Source organism: Salmo trutta, chromosome 10 (genome assembly GCF_901001165.1).
Source record: "Salmo trutta chromosome 10, fSalTru1.1, whole genome shotgun sequence".
Classification (NCBI taxonomy): Eukaryota; Metazoa; Chordata; class Actinopteri; order Salmoniformes; family Salmonidae; genus Salmo; species Salmo trutta.
The window spans coordinates 35720522-35743076 of NC_042966.1; the positions used below are offsets into that span (position 1 = coordinate 35720522).

At 43.0% G+C, this 22555-nt stretch overlaps 2 protein-coding genes across 9 annotated transcripts in view; both read right to left on the bottom strand.

The window, feature by feature from the left end:
* Positions 1–4909, bottom strand: part of LOC115201650 (dynein heavy chain 17, axonemal) — a 98284-nt gene extending 93375 nt beyond the window's left edge. The window contains exons 1-3 of the mRNA XM_029765459.1: positions 3731–4909; positions 1976–2166; positions 1690–1882 (exon numbers count right to left, since the gene is read on the bottom strand). Of these exons, the coding sequence (XP_029621319.1) occupies positions 1690–1882; positions 1976–2166; positions 3731–4069 (723 nt within the window). The 5' untranslated portion in view covers positions 4070–4909. The remainder of the gene's footprint in view (positions 1–1689; positions 1883–1975; positions 2167–3730) is intronic.
* A 78-nt stretch (positions 4910–4987) lies between these two features.
* The window catches only part of LOC115201649 (cytohesin-1-like), a 46057-nt gene continuing 28489 nt past the window's right edge, over positions 4988–22555 (bottom strand). For 4 of the 8 annotated variants that reach the window (XM_029765452.1, XM_029765456.1, XM_029765453.1 and 1 more), the window contains exons 3-13: positions 20987–21051; positions 13539–13605; positions 13317–13435; positions 12457–12537; positions 12261–12373; positions 12011–12159; positions 10780–10892; positions 8925–9003; positions 8753–8824; positions 8469–8623; positions 4988–5770 (exon numbers count right to left, since the gene is read on the bottom strand). In XM_029765452.1, the coding sequence (XP_029621312.1) occupies positions 5692–5770; positions 8469–8623; positions 8753–8824; positions 8925–9003; positions 10780–10892; positions 12011–12159; positions 12261–12373; positions 12457–12537; positions 13317–13435; positions 13539–13598 (1020 nt within the window). In that variant the 5' untranslated portion in view covers positions 13599–13605; positions 20987–21051 and the 3' untranslated portion in view covers positions 4988–5691. Of the gene's footprint in view, positions 5771–8468; positions 8624–8752; positions 8825–8924; positions 9004–10779; positions 10893–12010; positions 12160–12260; positions 12374–12456; positions 12538–13316; positions 13436–13538; positions 13606–17326; positions 17360–20986; positions 21052–22555 lie in introns of those variants that run through there. The other 4 variants (XM_029765455.1, XM_029765458.1, XM_029765450.1 and 1 more) reach the window with 3 other exon arrangements.

Here is a 22555-nt window from a genome sequence, read left to right on the forward strand (position 1 = left end):
TTGATGAACATCAAGGCTTTAAAATATACTTTTGTAACCCTTTCTAGCTTTATGCAAGTCAACCATTCTTAATCCTGGGTCTTCTGAGATCTCTTCTGCTCGAGGCATGGTTCACATCAGGCAATGCTTCTTGTGAATAGCAAACTCAAATTCTGTGAGTGTTTTTTATAGGGCAGGGCAGCTCTAACTCATCTCATTGATTGGACTCCAGGTTAGCTGACTCCTGACTCCAATTAGCTTTTGGAAAAGTCATTAGCCTAGGTGTTCACATACTTTTTCCAACCTACACTGTGAATGTTTAAATTATGTATTCAATATAGACAAGAAAAATACAATAATTTGTGTGTTATTAGTTTAAGCAGACTGTGTTTGTCTATTGTTGTGACTTAGATGAAGATCAGATCACATTTTATGACTAATTTATGCAGAAATCCAGGTAATTCCAAAGGGTTCACATACTTTTTCTTGCCACTGTAAATATTATGGGGACACCTATACATTTGGCAGCCAAGCACGAGTTATCAGTGTAGACTATTGACGTCTAGACATGATGTTGAAATATCTTCACACGTAGAATAAAAACCTCCAGGCTTCCGTTATAAGAGTCAATTAAATTGGGAAAAAATAAGAATTACGGAGCAATTTGGAAAAAAATATCCTGTGTGAATCGTCCTCTGGAATAATGCACATGCTTGGATAATAATTACATAGCCAACATCTCTAGTAATACCCGTCCGAATAGGGCTATAACATGGCATAGAATAGGCTTATCAGCGTAGAGTGCAACGTCTGCTCTGGGATCCTGCGCACAGCAGAAATATCTGACTTATTCTAGTTCCTAGACATCACCTTCTAAATTCAAACAATATAGGAATTTTATAGGCTAAGTTGATGAGCAAGTGGGCAGCATCATGCTCATGTCAGTCCTCTAGGTAGGTGATGTGTACATGTGTGCGCATCCGTTTCAGAATGTTTTGGGAGTCGAGCAAGAGTCGACTCCTTCAACTACGACCACAGGAGTCGGAGTTGAGCAAGAGTCGACTCCTTTTACTCCAACCACAGGAGTCGGAGTCATCTCCAAGAATCCTGGAGTTGTGCACCATTACTGCAGCCAACGCTGGTTAACACTGGTTATTACTGGCTATCCATACTCCTTTCTCCGGCGAAACACTACGCCACACCCACAGACGTTAGTTTCTTCTCCGCAATGAGTCTAGATCTGAGTACCTACCCAACCCTTCACCGAATGCGAGCACATTCGGGGCCGTCTGATTGGTACAGAAAACGATGGGTTGGACCAGAGCCAGAACACACGCGGGTAAAGCGGTGGTTTGAAAATGTGTAATTGGCTTTGATACTCTGATCGGTTAGAGACAATACAATCGCTTATGACTTTGTTTTGTTCAACGCCCCTCGTCACCACAAACAACTTCAATGATGGCAGTCTCAGACTAAAGTATGTAGAGAATGACAGATCAGCGGAATAATTGTGTGAGACAGCAGGCTAGGTTGATGCTTGATCTGATTGAATCCAGACCTGCTAATGCAGGTCCCCTTTCGCTGTCGATTCAACACCACCCATTGTTGGATTAACCCAATCAGAACCATGGACAGCTCCTAGCACTGAGAACGCACAAAGACACACGTTCCAAACAACAATATCATCGTTCATATTGTAAAATAGGGTACCTGTGCATAAATACACTCCAGGTTCATGAGTCTGTTGTTCCAGAAATCAAACTCCACTCTGGGCAGTGGGTTCAGTCCATCCAGGATCGGCTGGGCAGAGTCTTTACTAAGAACCTCTGTCACCTGGTGAGTCCAGTCGATTATCACCGTCTCAAAGGCATGCATCAACTTACTGTCAATGGCGCAAGAGAGCCTGCATTGGGGGAAAGGAGACAATGTACTGTTTATTTTCAACGGTCAATGTATTATGCGATTTGAGTCTTTAAAGGAGGTGACAGTCTAATACCGGTAGGTGTATTCTGAATCTTCAAGAGCATCTGCGTTTGCTGGTAATGGCAGGAATGTTCTGCCTTTGATTTGACCTCCAACGACGAACACTTCATTCTTCAGTTTGTGTGCATGGCGAGACACATCATCTGAAACCACCCTGGGCCAGCGTCTGGTGTTGTCTTTGTTGGTGTGTAGAGGGTATGCAATCTGGAGAAACACTTGTTAAATTTATGAGCGACCATTTAATTTATCAATAGCTACAACCAGTGCTTGTCTTGGGTAGGAGCTCACTGCAGCCGAGTACCAGTACCTCAAATGTTCTAGCTACTGCTTGAGCTCCTATTCCTCTTGTAGTTAGAATATTAGCTCAAAAATATTGCAGAGCTCCTGCACCTACAGTGGAAGTCAGAAGTTTACATACACCATAGCCAAATACACTTATACTCAGTTTTCAACAATTTTTGACATTTAATCCTAGTAAAAATTCCCTGTCTTAGGTCAGTTAGGATCACCACTTTATTTTAAGAATGTGAAATGTCAGAATAATAGTAGAGAATGATTTATTTAAGCTTTTAATTCTTTCATCACATTCCCAGTGGGTCAAAAGTTTACATACACTCAATTAGTATTTGGTAGCGTTGCCTTTAAATTGTTTAATGTTTCGGGTAGCCTTCCACAATAAATTGGGTGAATTTTGTCCCATTCCTCCTGACAGAGCTGGTGTAACTGAGTCAGGTTTTTAGGCCTCCTTGCTCACACATGCTTTTTCAGTTCTGCCCACACATTTTCTATAGGATTGAGGTCAGGGCTTTGTCCTTCAGCCATGGTGTTTATACTTGCGTACTATTGTTTGTACAGATGAACATGGTACCTTCAGGTGTTTGGAAATTGCTCCCAAGGATGAACCAGACTTGTGGAGGTCTACAAATATTTGTTTTACCTTTATTTAACTAGACAAGTCAGTTAAGAAAAAAATCTTATTTTCAATGACAGCCTAGGAACAGTGAGTTAACCGTCTTGTTCAGGGGCAGAACAACAGATTTTTACCTTGTCAGCTCAAGGATTTGATCTTGCAACCTTTTGATTACTAGTCCAATGCTCTAACCACTAGGCTACCTGCCACACAGGTAGCCCAGTTTGAAGGTAGGGCTTGAAATACATCCGCAGGTACACCTCCAATTGACTCAAATGATGTCAATTAGCCTATCAGAAGCTTCTAAAGCCATGACATCATTTTCTGGAATTTTCCAAGCTGTTTAAAGGCACAGTCAACTTAGTGTATGTAAACTTCTGACTCACTGGAATTGTGATAGTGAATTATACGTGAAATAATCTTTAAACAATTGTTGGAAAAATTACTTGTGTTATGCACAAAGTCGATGTCCTAACCACCTTGCCAAAACTATAGTTAACAAGAAATTTGTGGAGTGGTTGAAAAGCAAGTTAATGACTCCAACCTAAGTGTATGTAAACTTCCGACTTCAACTGTACCGTTAAATATAAACCGCCACATACACTTGAAACAACTTGCCAAAGCGAAAACTTAAGACAAAAATGCTTTCTGCTACTAAAATCGGTGAAACGTAGGCTAAACTGAGAACAGTGAAGAGCAGAAATCTCAACTAGCATGCAAGTCGCAGAAATGAAGAACGCAAAGGGAAGGGAGGGGGTTTCGGTACAACACCGGCACCTATTTCAGTCCAAGTCAAGCAGTGGCTTGTGGACTAGTTGACATTGGGCTAGCTAGGCGGCCTGGCCTAACATTACTCACCCCCTCAATTGCGCCGATTGTAGCGTCCACTGGGGAATTCGCGACGTCTCCAATAAATACATTCTTTATATTGTCTTTTGTAATAACTTCTTTATCCTTCTTGATAAAATATACAGCTTTGTTTTTAATTGTTTGCGGAAACTCAAGGCTGCAAACAAGTTGGGATGCTGCATTTAGAGAAATAACAAGGCTATTGATGTCGGATTTTTCAATGAAGTTGCCGATCAAAGTTCGGGTTTCCTCCCCAGCAATAAACTTCTGCCATTTGTCCGGTTTCAACTTTAGTGCCTTTAAAGTTACGTTCTGTAAAAACACGATCCTCTGATCTTCTCCCTCCATGTTATCGTAATCTTTTGACAGCCACCGTCAGCTATTTGCTAGCTATTCCTTAATAGTCAGTGTACGTTAGCTGGTTAGATTAACGTTAACTACCAAGATAAACTTCTAAACTTCAACTGACAAAACGTTGGAAATCAAATGTGAAATCCGTTCCTCGTGCTCAGAACGTTCACCCATTCCTAACGGTTTTTGTTTGGACTGTCAATGAGCGACAAAGGCTCGAGCTATTGAATGTTGATCCTGTCATTGCTGTGCCCAGAGGTGGATCTCTATGGCTGTCTCCATTTCTGTCTTGTTTGGTTAAATCCAATGGAAAAATCTCTAAAGTTGTGTGTTAACTTCACCTATCAAGTCAAATATTAAACAAAGCAAATATGAGACAAACATGAGATTTGTTCATCTGAGATCTGGTTATCTGATATCAAATAACCAAAAATATGATGGCAAAAAGAAGCACAAACCTTTATGATACAAAACAACTTTACAAGAAATTATATGTATTATTGATAAATAAACAAATAATTCAAGCTTGATTTACATATCATAAGCAGTGCATTGTGAACAAAAAAATTGCTGATTAATTTATCTGCCAAAGAAAAACAAAAACAGAGCCCTCCAAAGGGGTCATTGATGACAGAACACATTTGTAACAGACAGCATACAACTGTATAATAACTGTAAAAGGTCTTCATCTTTTATCCTTCCCTGCAAACTTACTGCTGCTTCTGCAAAAGTACTCGTCACAATATCAGAATAGGAGACCATTTTAACCTGAGTAGTGATATATTACGATCCTTTGTTTCCCTCTCCCCTTCTTTATTTGTTTCTCCCCTCCCTCCATACCACGTGACTGTGCAGTTGTAGTAACAGAGGTATCAAAACAAAAAAACTAAATTAAGAGCAGAACTAACACAGTGATGGCATAACAAGGCTTTCAGCCGAGACAGTATTTTTTTAAACTATTGTGCCAACTCAGCTCCCATATCTCACCCCGGATCACTGACACAGGCCAATGGCCCGGAAACATTTAACAAACAACAAAGTATCATCTCCACCTGTAAGAGGAGAGAGAGAGACGGCGAGAGAGGAAACAGTGGTGGTTTGTTATGGGAATCATTGAGAAAGAGATGATGCTCTGTAGTAATGACAGCACTATGAGAAGAGAGAGAGAGAGAGAGAGAGAGAGACGGCGAGAGAGGAAACAGTGGTGGTTTGTTATGGGAATCATTGAGAAAGAGATGATGCTCTGTAGTAATGACAGCACTATGAGAAGAGATTTATGTAAAAAGAGGTTAATGGCACCTTTCTCTGTTCATTTTATATCAAAACAAAATATTGCATGATGTAACTTCCTGTAGAGGGCGCTGAAGGAGGTCCAATCCTCATCTCCATCCTAAACCCGTGCCCCTTCAAAATCCTTCCCCTCCAGTGTTTGTGAATCTGAAGAAAGCAACATGTAATCAATATGACAGCTTCCACCTTTCAGATTGTGGGGATATTCTGCTTTCTTATGTACATAATTCCATAGGTCCTTTAGTTCAGGTCCATTGTCCATAGACAGTGGGCCATAGAGTAGAGAGAGGCCTGCTTCTCCTGCTGAAGTGCTGGAGCCTGGGCCTTTCCTATAGGTTCGTCAGAGCCGACACCTTCTTCTTCCGGGCTGCCACCATCTCATAGAAGGGGTCCCTGCTGATGGCTTTTCTACAGGGAAGAGGGGGGAGAGCAATTTAGATTTTACATTTGGCTTAGGACTAGAGCAGGATCATACATATCAAGAACAGAACAGGATGGAAGTAAGAGAAGGGTTGTGTCCCAAAAATATCTCCTTTCTCCCAAATGTGCACATGTTCACTTTCCTTCATGGATATGAAAGGAAATTACTGGTATTTTTTTTAATTTCACCTTTATTTAACCAGGTAGGCTAGTTGAGAACAAGTTCTCATTTACAACTACGACCTGGCCAAGATAAAGCAAAGCAGTGTGACACAGACAACAACACAGAGTTACACATGGAATAAACAATAAACAAGCCAATAACACAATAAACAAGTCAATGACACAGTAGAAAAAAAGAAAGTCTATATACAGTGTGTGCAAAAGGCATGAGGAGGTAGGCAATAAATAGGCCATAGGAGCGAATAATTACAATTTAGCAGATTAACACTGGAGTGATAAATGAGCATATGATGATGTGCAAGTAGAAATACTGGTGTGCAAAAGAGCAGAAAAGTAAATAAAATAAAAACAGTATGGGGATGAGGTAGGTAGATTGGGTGGGCTATTTACAGATGGACTATGTACAGCTGCAGCGATCGGTTAGCTGCTCAGATAGCTGATGTTTAAAGTTGGTGAGGGAAATAAAAAAGTCTCCAACTTCAGCGATTTTTGCTATTCGTCCCAGTCACTGGCAGCAGAGAACTGGAAGGAAAGGCGGCCAAATGAGGTGTTGGCTTTGGGGATGATCAGTGAGATATATCTGCTGGAACGTGTGCTACGGGTGAGTGTTGTTATCGTGACCAGTGAATTGAGATAAGGTGGAGCTTTACCTAGCATAGACTTATGACCTGGAGCCAGTGGGTCTGGCGACGAATATGTCGAGAGGGCCAGCCAACTAGAGCATACAGGTCGCAGTGGTGGGTGGTATAAGGGGCTTTGGTAACAAAACGAATGGCACTGTGACAGACTACATCCAGTTTGCTGAGTAGAGTATTGGAAGCTATTTTGTAGATGACATCGCCGAAGTCGAGGATCAGTAGGATAATCAGTTTTACTAGGGTAAGTTTGGCGGCGTGAGTGAAGGAGGCTTTGTTGCGAAATAGAAATCCGAATCTAGATTTGATTTTGGATTGGAGATGTTTAATATGAGTCTGGAAGGAGAGTTTACAGTCTAACCAGACACCTAGGTATTTATAGTTGTCCACATATTCTAGGTCGGAACCGTCCAGGGTGGTGAAGCTAGCAGGCAGGTGCGGGCAGGTTCAGGCAGCAAACGGTTGAAAAGCATGCATTTGGTTTTACTAGCGTTTAAGAGCAGTTGGAGGCCACGGAAGGAGTGTTGTATGGCATTGAAGCTCATTTGGAGGTTTGTTAGCACAGTGTCCAAGGAAGGGCCAGAAGTATACAGAATGATGTCGTCCGCGTAGAGGTGGATCAGGGAATCGCCTGCAGCAAGAGCGACATCATTGATATATACAGAGAAAAGAGTCGGCCCGAGAATTGAACCCTGTGGTACTCCCATAGAGACTGCCAGAGGTCCGGACTGTTAAGTTCATGTTTTAAGTATCCCTATATTTCTGTTATTACGGGGCTATCACTCAGTCAGGAGTGCGCCTGCGCAGGACGTCTGTTCGTTGATGGACCTAGCCGAGAGTGGAATGGCTACCTTGTAGTGTGTTCATACGGTATAGTAAACTTTGTTAAACTGGAACCTTGTCGTTGTGTCATTTCGAGTTAACATTGGTAGCAGAGGATGGTTAATAACTACAATGTGCCACCTCGCTTCGACGGGAAGAGGTCGTACGAAAGTTGGAAAAATGAACTTGGAATCTGGACACGGGTTACTAATCTGGACGCGAAAAAGCAAGCACTTGCGGTGGAATTATCGCTTGAGGGAAGAGCGAGAGATACAGCACTGGAAATATCCATTGAGGATTTGAACAATGATGATGGTATGGGAACTTTGATCAGAGCACTGGATTCTGTATTTCTTAAAGAGAAAGACCGTGCCTACGAGGCATATTCAAACTTTGACAGTGTTACGAGAGATATTTAGTTTGCAATGACGGACTACATCATTGATTTGGAACAGAGGTACAATAGGATGCGCAAGTACGACATGGTTCTCCCGGATGCAGTGTTAGCTTTCAAGTTGCTAGATACTGCCTGTCTAGATGGTAGGGAGAAACAGTTGGCTTTGACTGCTTGTACTGTACTGACTTCTGCATCAATGAAGTCGGCACTAAAAATAATCACGGACAACAGGCCCTCCGATTTGACACATTGAACTCTGTCTGCAAAGTAGTTGGTGAACCAGGCGAGGCAGTCATTAGAAAAACCAAGGCTATTGAGTCTGCCAATAAGAATACGGTGATTGACAGAGTCGAAAGCCTTGGCCAGGTCGATGAAGATGGCTGCACAGTATTGTCTTTTATCGATGGCGGTTATGATTTCATTTAGTACCTTGAGCGTGGCTGAGGTGCACCCGTGACCGGCTCGGAAACCAGATTGCACAGCGGAGAAGGTACGGTGGGATTCGAAATGGTCAGTGATCTGTTTATTATAGTATAAGTCCCCCTAGCCCATGTCTACACCAATCCAATGCTTTTAAATTTGTGCAGAGTAGTGAATGTGTGTACACTTCAGAAAGAAGGAGAGGTTATTGGGACAGCCAAGATCTCACTTGATGCTGGTGACCCAATCTTCCTTCTCCTCGGCTGTGGGGGCGGAGATTCGATAGAAGGTGTGGTTGCCCTCGACAACGCGTCCGTCCGCCTCGGTCTTACACGCCTTGATCACCTGATCCCTGTGATCCGGGATGAACAGCTCAAAACAGTTCTGAGAGAGAGCGAGAGAAAGAGAGAAGGGGGGGTGGGAGAGAGAGGTGTGACAGAGGCTTCTAAAAGGAAACAGGGAGAATGGCAGGAGAAAGAGCACAGGAAAAGAGAGGGAGAGAGAGTAACTTACTGGTTTCTTAGAGTCGTCCACCTCTCTAATACTAAGATTCTCCAGAGGGATGATACCCCTAGGCTCCTTATCCTGGAGGGAGAGAAGGTTATAGCTCATAATTGATACATTGAAAGAAAGCAATGGAGAAAAAGCATGACAGAAAAAGAGAGAAATAGAAAGAGCAACTCACAGTAGTGTACTCAAAGTAGTACAGGCAGTTGTCTGTGAGGATGAACCATCGTCTCTTCCACGTCTTCACACGCCCTCCTGAGGGGGTTAAAGGTCAGAGTTCAATCAAGATTCATAGAAGCTAAATGCACAGATTAAAGTTGCCCCTAGGCACTCCAGACAGACAGCAGCACAGACATCAGCCAGTACCAGGTCATCTTTAATGCAGTCATGCTTCTCAGAAGGCACATCATGACGACAACAAAGTCGACCATGAACACAATGCATTAGATGACATGTTGATTGGATGGTAGGGTTACGTTTAAAGGTTGTTTGCGTTTAGAGGTTGATAACCTTAGACCTCACAGCATGAGTAACACAGAGCAGATCAATCACATCTTGCCAACAATTAAACACCATTTCATTCTTTATAATGAAATCATAGTTAACAGTAGATTTTAATTGGACAGAGAGGTGGGTAGTAAGGACCAGCAACCTGAAGCAAAGCACATACAGGCTGGGGAGGGTAAAGTTTCCAATCCAGACATACATATTACATACCTCCTGGAGACCAAAAATCACCAAAACAAAACAAATGAAGAAAAAAGACAAAAGAAACTACATTAAGCCATTAATATTTCTACAAATGTTATACCATAATTAGGCTCTATTCTATACTGAACAAAAATATTAAGATTCAACATGCAACAATTTCAACGATTTTACGGAGTTACAGTTCATATAATGAAATCAGTCAATTTAAATCAAATGTATTAGGCTGTAATCTATGGATTTCACATGACTGGGCAGGGGTGCAGCCCTGCGTGGGCCAGGACCAGCCAATCAGAATGAGTTTTTCTCCACAAAAGGGCTTTATTACAGACAGAAATACTCCTCAGTTTCATCAGCTGTCTGGGTGGCTGGTCACAGACAATCACACAGGTGAAGAAGCCGGATGTGGAGGTCCCGGGCTGGCGTGGTTACACGCTGTTTAATCAGCTTCTTTACATGCCACACCTGTCAGGTGGATGGATTAGCTTGGCAAAGGAGAAATGCTCACTAACAGGGATATTAACACATTTGTGCACAACATTTGAGAGAAATAAGCTTTTTGTGCATATGGAACATTTGTGGGATTTGTTTTCTCAACTCATGAAACATGGGACCAACACTTTACATCCCTCAAACTCAACTCTGGACCTCAAAGCCAGTTTCTCTTTATTCCCCTCTAATTAGGGACTGATATAGACCTGGGACACCAGGTGTGTGCAATTAATTATCTAATTATCAGGTAGGACCAGCAGGCTCCGGACCTCGTAGGGTAAGAGTTGAGTACCCCTACTTTACATGTTGCATTATATCTGTCACGTCCTGACCCTTGTAAGAGGTAATTTGCCATAGTAGAGCGGTTAGGGCATGACAGGTGGTTGTGTTGGGTGGTTTTGGGTTTTCTGTTTATGGGTGGGGGTTTTCTAGTATTCTATTTCTATGTTTTGTTTTCCCAGGTTTTGGCCGGGTATTGTTTCCAATCAGAGGCAGGTGTCTTTCGTTGTCTCTGATTGAAAGCCATACTTAGGCAGCCTGTTTTCCTTTGGGGTTTGTGGGTAGTTGTTTTCCGTTTTGTCTACATACCTGACGGAACTGTTGGCTGTCGTTTTGTTATTTTGTTGAAGTGTTATCATAAAATAAAAAAATATGAGCACTTTACGCCTTGGTCCCCTTTCAACGACCCCGTGACAATATCTTTGTTCAATATATGTACGACTGAGAAGACCAAACTGGAGAGTGTTGGTATGCATCTGTCCACCAGAGTGGAAACATCAATAAAACTGTCTGTCCTGTTCTCCACTTACTGTAAACTACAAAGTTGTCACTCACCTAGTTTGAGTAGCCAGCCCTCCCGGTCGGGGTTGAAGAAAGTGTGTGTGAGGTCGTTCCCATCATCCTCTGGGATCTTAAAGGGTTCGTTCTTTATACTCTCATACAGGTTCTACAAAGAGAGAAAGGAATGGAAAGAGAAGGAGAGGGCGAGAAAGAGATCATTAGACGTTTGATGCAAACACAGGATGGGGGTATACTACAATTGAAGCTAGATCTACTCAGGGTTTTCTAAAGTTAACCAGCTTCAGTTAGCTTCAGCTCAGGCTTTATCCGTACTACGACGTTGGATATTGATTGTCCACCTGCCGCTAAATCTAGCAGGCTTGTAACTGTGCATGCATGTCACAAGTAGCTAGTCGAAAGCCAAACTCTTCATTGAGACAATACTGAGACAATGCTGAAAGATCAATCCATGGGCGAGTCAATGTCACATTTTCATTTGTGCCGAAATCAAAATGAAAGAAAAGTTATCTAGCAAATTCAGCAGGCTATGGTGTGATATAGGCTCGTTGAAGAGCAGTCTTTCTTTCATTACGTATCGTTAATGCTGTCTTTGGTGTGCTTATCGTGAGCACCATTTTTTATGAAATAAAAGTATTAAAAATAGATTCTCCAGTACTTTTGTATACTTTTTAGCCAGTAGTTCTGTGAGTAGCACCCAAAGTTGTCTCTGAAAATGCGAGGGGCTGAAGCTCATTGGCTAGAACTGGAATTGCTAGGGGGCCAGCCCACGTGTGGGGAAATGCAGGGAAAATGGCACGGCACAGATTCAAGAAAACAGTCGCTTTCAAACTAGGGATTTCGTGGCTAATTGAGGTAAGACAGTAATTCTGCTAACAGATGATGCATGGATGAACCACACAGGCACATCCAGCCAAAAGCGGGAGGCTTAAAAAAAAAAACTTTCTTAGTCGCTAACCCACCCGGGAGCAGGTTAGTTCTGAAGGATTCGTTGCCATAGAAATTGACCTGGCTAAAAGGTGAGCGACTTTCATGGTACCATTTATCCAGAGTTGAACTCAGAACTGACCAAAGTTACCTTGCTAACTCCTCAAACCACGTACATAGTATAGGGCTCAGGTCCTCAGACAATCCTAGTACACTATGGATAGAGGGAGGGAGGAAGAGACCGGTATAGAAAAAGGAAAAGGGGGGGAATAGAGAGAGCTTGGTAGAAGGACAGAGGGATGGAGAGGGTGATGGGGAGAGATACAGATTGATAGATACCCTGAGTAGGTCCTCGGGTAAGTCTCCGCCATCGTTGATTCCTCTGTTCATGGCGGTGAATCTCTGGTGGGAGGGTTTGTCCTTCACATTGGGGTTATGGAGACTGGTGTTCAGCATGATCACAGCAAACGACAACACATAACACGTATCTGGAACACAGAGAGGGACGGGGAGGTTAGTGTGTGTGTGTGTGTGTGTGTGTGTGTGAGCGTGCTTGCGTAAGTGTGTGTGTGCGGTGGCCTTTCTATACCGCTGTGCTGGAAGACGCCAGGGTTACAGTGACAATATCTCTGGGCAAAAGCCTCCATCATGCGATCGATCTTCTGGGCTTCACCTGGCAACCGGAAACTCCACAGGAACTGCCTGGGGGAGAGGACACGCAAACATAAGAGTGTGGTGTGTGTGTGTGTGTGTGTGTGTGGTGAGCATGTGTGTATATGTGCTACCTGAGGGCCTGGACCAGGTTAAGGTCAGTAAACTCATGCAGCTCCACAAAGGCTTGTAGAACCTCAAGATTGAAATCCTCTCTACAGAAACACATACAAACAGTATTCAGGTGTATGGTCATAAAAGCGAATAGATCAGCGTTGCATTCAGTAGGGAATACTGTAGCTAAACGTTTAAACTGAAAAGTAGTGTTTCTTATTGGACAAGTTCAATGCGGTTTCTTCATGTTTCATTCCATATCCAAATGTTTCTTGCCAACTGAACAGGACCTAGGTTAGTTAAGGAGATTTATCAGAGAAAAGCTATGAAACCAGAAACATACCCAAATATAATCTAATAGATTAAATCCATAATCTCCTAATCCTTGCCTCCTCTCTGTGGCCAGCACATGTGTGTGTCCAGAAAGAAATGGGCCAAATCAATATCACTGAGTTGAGAATGTATTAGCCCAGAGTTTCCCAAACTTGGTCCTGGGGCCTCCCCTTGGTGCCAGTTTTGGTTTTTACCCTAGCACTACACAGCTGTTTCTTGCAAAATATTTTAACTCTTCTTGAACTGCACTGTTGGTTAAGGGCTTGTAAGTAAGCATTTCACGGTAAGCTCTAGACTTGTTGATTCGACGCATGTGACAAAGTTTGATTTGATACAAATAACCAACTCATCATCATCAAGCTTTGATTATTTGAGTCAGCTGAGTAGTGCTAGGACAAAAAAAACTAAATGTGCACCCAGGGGGGGCCCCAGGACCGAGTTTGGGAATCCCTGCATTAACCCACTTAATAGCTCATCCATCAATCTCTTTCGATGTCTCTCCCACACTCTTACTCTCGCTCACTTTTTGCTCTCACACGTTTCTCACCTCTCCCCCAGATAGTCTCCGATGGCGGTCTTGTTTAGCCCCTCCCCTTTATAGAGGAACTGTGCGATGTCATCGTTGGTGTTCTTCAGCAGACCGCTGTCAATCAAAAACCGGATCCCCTGATTGATGGTACACACAGCCAATCAGAACACAGAACCACAGCCAGAGCACCAATCACAGGACAGAGTGGGTGATAGAGGCTGGTTTACTATTGGGCTTCACCTTCTTTGGGTCCATGTTAAACTTCTTGCACCCCATGGACACCTGCTTGTTTCTCTGCATGCTTTTCCTACAGACACAACCGTCATTAAGGTGGAACTGACAGTGTTTTAGCAACATGAAATCTTATTAAAATCTGTTCATATACACCCCCTGGAAGAATGACACCTTTTTTACATTTTCTGACAAGCAAGTGCTTAAATATGGTCAGTTTCACATTTCCATTAATTTTTTGAATGTTCGGGAATGATGTATAGTAAGGCATTTGTGAAAATTATATAGCAATATACAGTGGGAAAGCGGCCGTGGGTTGGACAATTAGACACCGCAGGTAATAAAACCATTTGTCTCGTCCAGGACCGGAGTCTATGCAGATCGGTGCGCCAGAGCCAATTAGAGCTACAGTAGGCCTTTATGCAAACAAGCCATTTGCCACCATTCACTTTGAAGTGGACTGTGTGTTTACAGGCAGTAGCAACAGCGCAACTTCAGAGCATTACAACGTATTCGCCAAAAGCCACAAAATAAACATGAATGGATTTCTGCAAATATGTACACTGAACAAAAATATAAAAACCCAACATGTAAAGTTTTGGTCCCACTTTAGCTGAAATAAAAGATCCCAGAAATGTTTCACCCTCAAAAAGCTTATTTCTCAAAAATGTTGTGCACAAATTTGTTTGCATCCCTGTTAGTGAGCATTTCTCCATTGCCAAGATAATCCAGCCACCTGACAGGTGTGGCATATCAAGAAGCTGATTAAACAGCATGATCATTACACAGGTGCACCTTGTGCTGGGACAATAAAAGGCCTCTCTAAAATGTGCAGTTTTGTCACACTACGTCACAGATGTCAATTGTTTAGGGCATGTGCAATTGGCATGACGACTGCAGGAATGTCCACCAGAGCTGTTGCCAGGGAATTGATTGTTCATTTCTCTACCATAAACAGCCTCCAACAGCTTTTTAGAGAATTTGGCAGTATGTCCAACCGGCCTCACAACGTGTAACCATGCCAGCCCAGGACCTACACATTTGGCTTCTTCACCTGCAGGATCACCTGTGAACAGCCTCCCAAACAGCTGATGAAACTGGAACAAGCTGTCGATACAGAGCATCCCAAACAAGCTCAATGGGTGACGTCTGGTGAGAATTCTTTGACCCTGGTGAGGACGACGAGCACGCAGATGAGTTTCCCTGAGACGTTTCTACAGAAATTCTTTGGTTGTGCAACGAACAGTTTCATGGGAGTAGACACCCACCGCCATCACCACGGTGTCTACTCCCATGAAACTGTTCGTTGCACAACCAAAGAATTTCTGTAGAAACGTCTCAGGGAAACTCATCTGCGTGCTCGTCGTCCTCACCAGGGTCTTGACCTGACTGCAGCTCAGCGTCGTAACTGACTTCAGTGGGCAAATGCTCACCGTCGATGGCCACTGGCACGCTGGAATAGTCAAATCAATCAAATGTATTTCTAAAGCCCTTCTTACATCAGCTGATGTCACAAAGTGCTATACAGAAACCCAGCCTAAAACCCCAAACAGAAAGCAATGCAGATTTAGAAGCACAGTGGCTAGGAAAAACTCCCTAGGAAGGCAGGAACCTAGGAAGAAACTGTTAGGGTTTAACCAACTATTTGTTTGCATAACCAATATAATACAACTATTTAAACCTATATAATAAAATGAGTTGTGGTGCATAAATTATAAATACTAATGCTAAACATAAGAAATTTATATTGTATTAACATAGATTGAGCGACATATAATAGACATGACTAACTGGAGGGTTGCTGGCTAGTAGTGTAGGCTGAGTAGACTCGTGACACACACAATGCCTGGTTGTGGGGCCGCTCAAGGACAGGTGTATGTGAGGAACTAATAGAGGGGAAAATGGCTGTGGCACAAGAACAGACACTGTCCTTGGGTGTCTGACTCTCGGGTACACACACGAAGATAAGCTAGAAGACAACTATGCTTGGCAACAAAGATGCGTCTAGAGGCTGGGACCAGCCTGCACGCCAACGATAGGCTGGAGTAAGTCTAAACCACACCCAAGCCTCTACTATGACAGGCCCTCAGGAACTACGTCTGTCAAGAAGTATTTAAGGAAGAACTTATGTCATTTTCAGTTCTCTGTTTTGCCCTGCGAGGTGTTACAGGGAGCCCGTATATACGAACCACCTATTTACCCTTCAAGTGTTTGCATTAATTAAAGTACAAAGAAATCAGAAGTTACTATGTGCTGACTATTTTGTTCCGATACCAGATTCGAATTGACGCGACTTAACAAAACCTAGAGAGGAACCAGGCTCTGAGGGGTGGCCAGTCCTCTTCTGGCTGTGCCGGGTGAAGATTATAACAGTACATGGCCAAGATGTTCATAGATGACCAGCAGGGTCAAATAATAATAATCACAGTGGTTGTAGAGGGTGCAACAGGTCAGTGTTAGTTGGCTTTTCATAGCCGATCATTCAGAGTTCGAGACAGCAGGTGCAGTAGAGAAAGAGCTCTTCACAGATGAATCCCGGTTTCAACTGTACGGGGCAGATGGCAGACAGCGTGTACGGCGTCGTGTGGGCAAGCAGTTTGCTGATGTCTGAGATGGTGACGGTGGGGTTATGGTATGGGCAGGCATAAGCTACAGACAACGAATGCACAGAGATACCATGACGAGATCCTGAGGCTCATTAATTAACGTGCCATTCATCTGCTGCCATCACCTCACATCTCAGCATGATAATGCATGGCCCCATGTCACAAGGATATGTACACAATTCCTTGAAGCTGAAAATGTCCCAGTTCTTCCATGGCCTGCATACTCACCAGAAGTCACCCACTGAGCATGTTTGGGATGCTCTGTATCGACATGTACAACCGCTTGTTCCAGTTCCCACCAATATCCAGTAACTTCGCACAACCGTTGAATCAATTCTATGCGAAGGAGATGTGTCGCGCTGCATGAGGCAAGTGGTGGTCACACCAGATACTAACTGGTTTTCTGATCCACACCCCTACAGTACCTTGTTTTTAAGGTATCTGTGACCAGCAGATGCATATCTGTATTCCCAGTCATGTGAAATCCATAGATTAGGGCCCAATTTATTTATTTCAATTGACAGATTTTTGTTATGTGAACTGTAACTAAGTAAAATCTTTGAAATTGTTGCATGTTACACTTATATTTTTGTTCGGTGTAATATCACGGGAGTCCTCTTACATTTGGGCACTTTACAGTCCTATTGATCAAACAACCATGTAAAAGGTAAGCTTTCTCTCCCTCACTTATGCCCATCAACAAGATCAACAACTAATGCTAGGGGACATTAGAAAAACCCTCGCAAACATTTTCAGCTAGTTGCACTGATAAACGATGGGAAATAGTAGCCTGCTCGTCCTTCTGCAGCTTGCCTGCCTATGCATGCTTGTCCAAACCCACGTTTAAAATGTGAACTTGCCTGCCCGCCTATTAATTTTGATCAATGCGAAATTCATTTGACTGACAACTAGCTAAGGGTGCGTTCATAGATAGCCTCTGCCTCCAGTGTGTCCGTGTGCTCGGAGTGATTCGTAAATTCAGAGCGTTGTCAGATTGAATTTACAAACAGACAGCGCGTACACTGTACGATTAACACTGGCCGAGGGTTGATCCGAGCGTTCCTCACAACGGCAGTCAAGCACCCGAGCTAACTGGCTAAAGTTGGCTAACTTGCTAGCTACTTCCAGACACAAGAACACTTCACTGACTATTTTACTCGGCCGAGTAGAGCTGCGTTCTAGACTACTTACCTTTTTTGCCCACATTTACTGACACCGGTCATATTCAGCTGGTGTTGCGCATTCTTAAATTCATCAGTTATTCTGCACTCTGGCACACTCAGACAAGAGTGCTCTGAAATTATTCAGAGTAGATAGGCAGAGTGAATTTACAAACTATGCTAACTGGTTGTTCAAGTTCAGTATTTTTTTGGGACTACCAACAAATGTATTGTAAAATTATATTCATCATGCATTGAACTGCATCCATCTATTCTCCAACAATGCCTTACTGTACGTCATGGAATTTTGAGTCGAATAGAACCTATTTTTAAAAAACTCTTATAAAGTTTGTAACAAACTGGGAATGTTATTTTTTTGACTGATATTATGATTGTATCATATCTGCAAAGTAGTTAAAACGCTGTCAGTTCCACTTGAAGTCAGTAACGCATGCATAGAGCCTTCGAAAACAATTCAAATGGCCTTTATAGTGCTGAGCGATTAACAGAAATGTTGGTTATTTTTAGTTTTTTAAACAACTAATTGACCGAAGTCGGTTCAATTATTAGAATTGCATAATTTTTTTTATTATTGTCAACTCAATGCGCCGCAGTTTCTCTAGAGTAATTCTCATGTCCGAACTGTGAGATGTAGTTTCCAACAGGCCAATGTTCTACATAGTTTAGTGCACAAAATGTAATAATTAACTACAATGACCATACTCCATTGTGCTGTTACTTGTCTGGTCTGGGTTTCTTTTAAGCCTGCTAGGTAAGAAATCATGATCAGTCACTACCATCATGGACCTTTTATGAATTGTTTCATTATGGGTTGTTAAAGCATTCAAACACACAACGCATTTAATGTTTAAAAAAATTATCAAAACCAAAATAGAAATTCGGGATTATATATTAATAATCGAACCGAACCGACTCAGCACTCGGCCTTTAGAACACTAACGCCTTTGTAAATTGTTTAAAAAAACCTTTGTAAACCATTCATAAAGCTTTTATACACACTTTATAGATTGCCCTATAAAATGTGCAAAACATTAAGGACACCTTCCTAATATTGAGTTGCGCCTCCCCCCTCCTTTTATCCTCAATTCATCGGGACATGGACTCTACAAGGTGTCAAAAGCGTTCCACGGGGATGCTGGCCCATGTTGATTCCAATGCTTCCCATAGTTGTGTCAAGTTAGCTGGATGTCCTTTGGGTGGTGGACCATTCCTAACACACATGGGAAACTGTTGAGCATGAAAAACCCAGCAGTGTTGCAGTTCTAAGACCCACTCAAACCAGTGCACCTGGCACCTACCACCATACCCCGTTCAAAAGGCACTTCAATCTTTTGTCTTGCCCATTCACCCTGTGAATGGCACACATACACAATCCATGTCTCAATTGCCTCAAAGCTTTGAAAAAAATATACAAAAATCCTTCTTTAACCTGTCTACTCCCCCTTAATCTACACTGATTGAAGTGGATTTAACAAGTGACATCAATAAGGAATCATAGACTGACCAGGTGAAAGCTATGTCATGGAAAGAGTAAGTGTTCCTAATGTTGTATACACTCAGTGTCTATGCCCTATAAAATGTACAGTCGTGGCCAAAAGTTTTGAGAATGACAAACATTAATTTTCAAAGTCTGCTGCCTCTGTATGATGGCAATTTGCATATACTCCAGAATGTTATGAAGAGTGATCAGATGAATTGCAATTAATTGCAAAGTCCCTCTTTGCCATGCAAATGAACTGAATCCCCCAAAAACATTTCCACTGCATTTCAGCCCTGCCACAAAAGGACCAGCTGATATCATGTCAGTGATTCTCTCGTTAACACAGGTGTGAGTGTTGACGAGGACAAGGCTGGAGATCACTCTGTCATGATGATTGAGTTCGAATAACAGACTGTAAGCGTCGAAAGGAGGGTGGGTGCTTGGAATCATTGTTCTTCCACTGTCAACCATGGTTACCTGCAGGGAAACATGTGCCGTCATCATTGCTTTGCACAAAAAGGGCTTCACAGGCAAGGATATTACTGCCAGTAAGATTGCACCTAAATCAACCATTTATCAGATCATCAAGAACTTGAAGGAGAGCGGTTCAATTGTTGTGAAGAAGGCTTCAGGGCGCCCAAGAAAGTCCAGCAAGCACCAGGACCATCTCCTAAAGTTGATTCAGCTGCGGGATCAGGGCACCACCAGTACAGAGCTTGCTCAGGAATGGCAGCAGGCAGGTGTGAGGCAGAGACTTTTGGAGGATGGCCTGGTGTCAAGAAGGGCAGCTGAGAAGCCACTTCTCTCCAGGAAAAACATCAGGGACAGACTGATATTCTGCGAAAGGTACAGGGATTGGACTGCTGACGACTGGGGTAAAGTCATTTTCTCTGATGAATCCCCTTTCCAATTGTTTGGGGCATCTGGAAAAAATCTTGTCTGGAGAAGACAATGTGAGCGCTACCATCAGTCCTATGTCATGCCAACAGTAAAGCATCCTAAGACCATTCATGTGTGGGGTTGCTTCTCAGCCAAGGGAGTGGGCTCACTCACAATTTTGCCTAAGAACACAGCCATGAATAAAGAATGGTACCAACACATCCTCCGAGAGCAACTTCTCCCAACCATCCAGGAACAATTTGGTGATGAACAATGCCTTTTCCTGCATGATGGAGCACCTTGCCATAAGGCAAAAGTGATAACTAAGTGGCTCGGGGAACAAAACATCGATATTTTGGGTCCATGGCCAGGAAACTCCCCAGACCTTAATCCCATTGAGAACTTGTGGTCAATCCTCAAGAGGCGGGTGAAAAAATAAAAACCCACAAATTCTGACAAACTCCAAGCATTGATTATGCAAGAATGGGCTGCCATAAGTCAGGATGTGGCCCAGAAGTTAATTGACAGCATGCCAGGGCGGATTGCAGAAGTCTTGAAAAAGAAAGGTCAACACTGCAAATATTGACTCTTCGCATCAACTTCATGAAATTCTCAATAAAAGCCTTTGAGACATATGAAATGTTTGTAATTATACTTCAGTATTCCATAGTAACATCTGACAAAAATATCTAAAGACACTGAAGCAGCAAACTTTGTGAAAATTAATATTTGTGTCATTCTCAAAACTTTTAGCCACGACTGTAGAAAGGGTATATCTATAAAGGTGTATAAAAGCTTTATGAATGGTTTACAAAGGCTTTTTAGTGTCTTTAGAGCTCATAATATATAGAGTTATATTATGCGCTCTAAAGACGTCATACATGTAATTAACACCATCACTCAATTAAAGGCCCCATTAACTCATTTAAGTGTCTGTAGCCTTGGGGCGACCACTGTCCCAGACCCATCAGTGTCTTTGATGAGAGACGCACACACGATCACTGACATCATCACATCATTACCGATACCATGGGTCAGTGGGTGGGGAGGTTGGGGACACTTCACTAAGGATGATTCTACTCCCTCCCCCAACACCCATCCTCGCTGTGTCTACTCCCTCCCCACGGTGTCTACCCCCTCCCCCACGGTGTCTACTCCCTCCCCCACGGTGTCTACCCCCAACACCACGGTGTCTACCCCCAACACCACGGTGTCTACTCCCTCCCCCACACAAAGTACATACAGTACATTACTCAGTAGAGTTGCACACAATCAAATACAAAGGCAATAACAGGACATGGAAACACACACCTCTCGTCGGTAATGCCTAGGTTGTCAATTTCATTTGTCACCTCTGCTATCTCATCCTTCAGCCTCTAGATGGAGGGAGAGAGAGAGAAAGATAATGAATATGGTACAGTTAGATCAAATAGATCTATCAGTCACTTAATCACACACGAGAAATCTGACCCTCCCTCAATCTCACAGAGCAGCTTTTCTCCAGCTTCAGATAATACTAATACCCAAGGCACTAAAAAGGAGGGAGGAATAAAGGCGAGAGAGCGTGTCATTGGTGTATTTCACCAACTGTGAAATATCTGCTTCTGAACAAGAGGTTTCCAGGGTTCTGACAGGAGGCATACAGGTACTGTACATGTTGTGTAAGAGATGTTACGTTTAGGCAGTTCTATGGGTTGTGTGCAGAGTGGGTGAATCTTCTACAGATGGTCCCCCACAGGTAACTGGTGCACCTTCTACTAGCTGGGGTCAAACCAGACCAACCCTCCCTCCTCCAGCCCTCCCTTCACCTGACCCAGATCTACAATCCCCTGCTTTCTTTGCCCTTGACACCAGTTTAACATTTTTTCTCTCTCTGTCATATGCATTCTCGCTCTCCCTTTCACACAGTCCCATTCAGGGTCAGGTCAAAATCTAAGACCCTGATTGGCTAATCAGAGCCGCTAAGATCAAAGACACAGAAACAGAGATGAAACAAAAGGGGGGAGCCAGTCAAACCCACTAATGAACTCAATCAATCTCTTTACACAGCAGCACTGGGCAGAGGGGGATGTGTGTATTGGGGGATGGTACTGTGGCTTGTTTCTCATACATACTCTCCTAATGCTCAAAGCCGTGTACGCGCAGAGAGCAGCACACACTCGCATTCAGATCCAGACATAAACAGTGGGGGGGGAAAGTATTTGATCCCCTGCTGATTTTGTACGTTTGCCCACTTACAAATAAATGATCAATCTATAATTTTAATGGTAGGTTTATTTGAACAGTGAGAGACAGAATAACAACAAAAAAATCCAGAAAAGCGCATGTCAAAACTGTTATAAAATTATTTGCATTTTAATGATGGAAATAAGTATTTGACTCCTCTGCAAAACATGACTTAGTACTTGGTGGCAAAACCCCTTGTTGGCAATCAGAGGTCAGACGTTTCTTGTAGTTGGCCACCAGGTTTGCACACATCTCAGGAGGGATTTTGTACCACTCCTCTTTGCAGATCTTCTCCAAGTCATTAAGGTTTCGAGGCTGACGTTTGGCAACTCGAACCTTCAGCTCCCTCCACAGACTTTCTATGGGATTAAAGTCTGGAGACTGGCTAGGCCACTCCAGGACCTTAATGTGCTTCTTGTTGAGCCACTCCTTTGTTGCCTTGGCCGTGTGTTTTGGGTCATTGTCATGCTGGAATACCCATCCACGACCCATATTCAATGCCCTGGCTGAGGGAAGGAGGTTCTCACCCAAGATTTGACGGTACATGGCCCCGTACATCATCCCTTTGATGCGGTGAAGTTGTCCTGTCCCCTTAGCAGAAAAACACCCCCAAAGCATAATGTTTCCACCTCCATGTTTGACGGTGGAGATGGT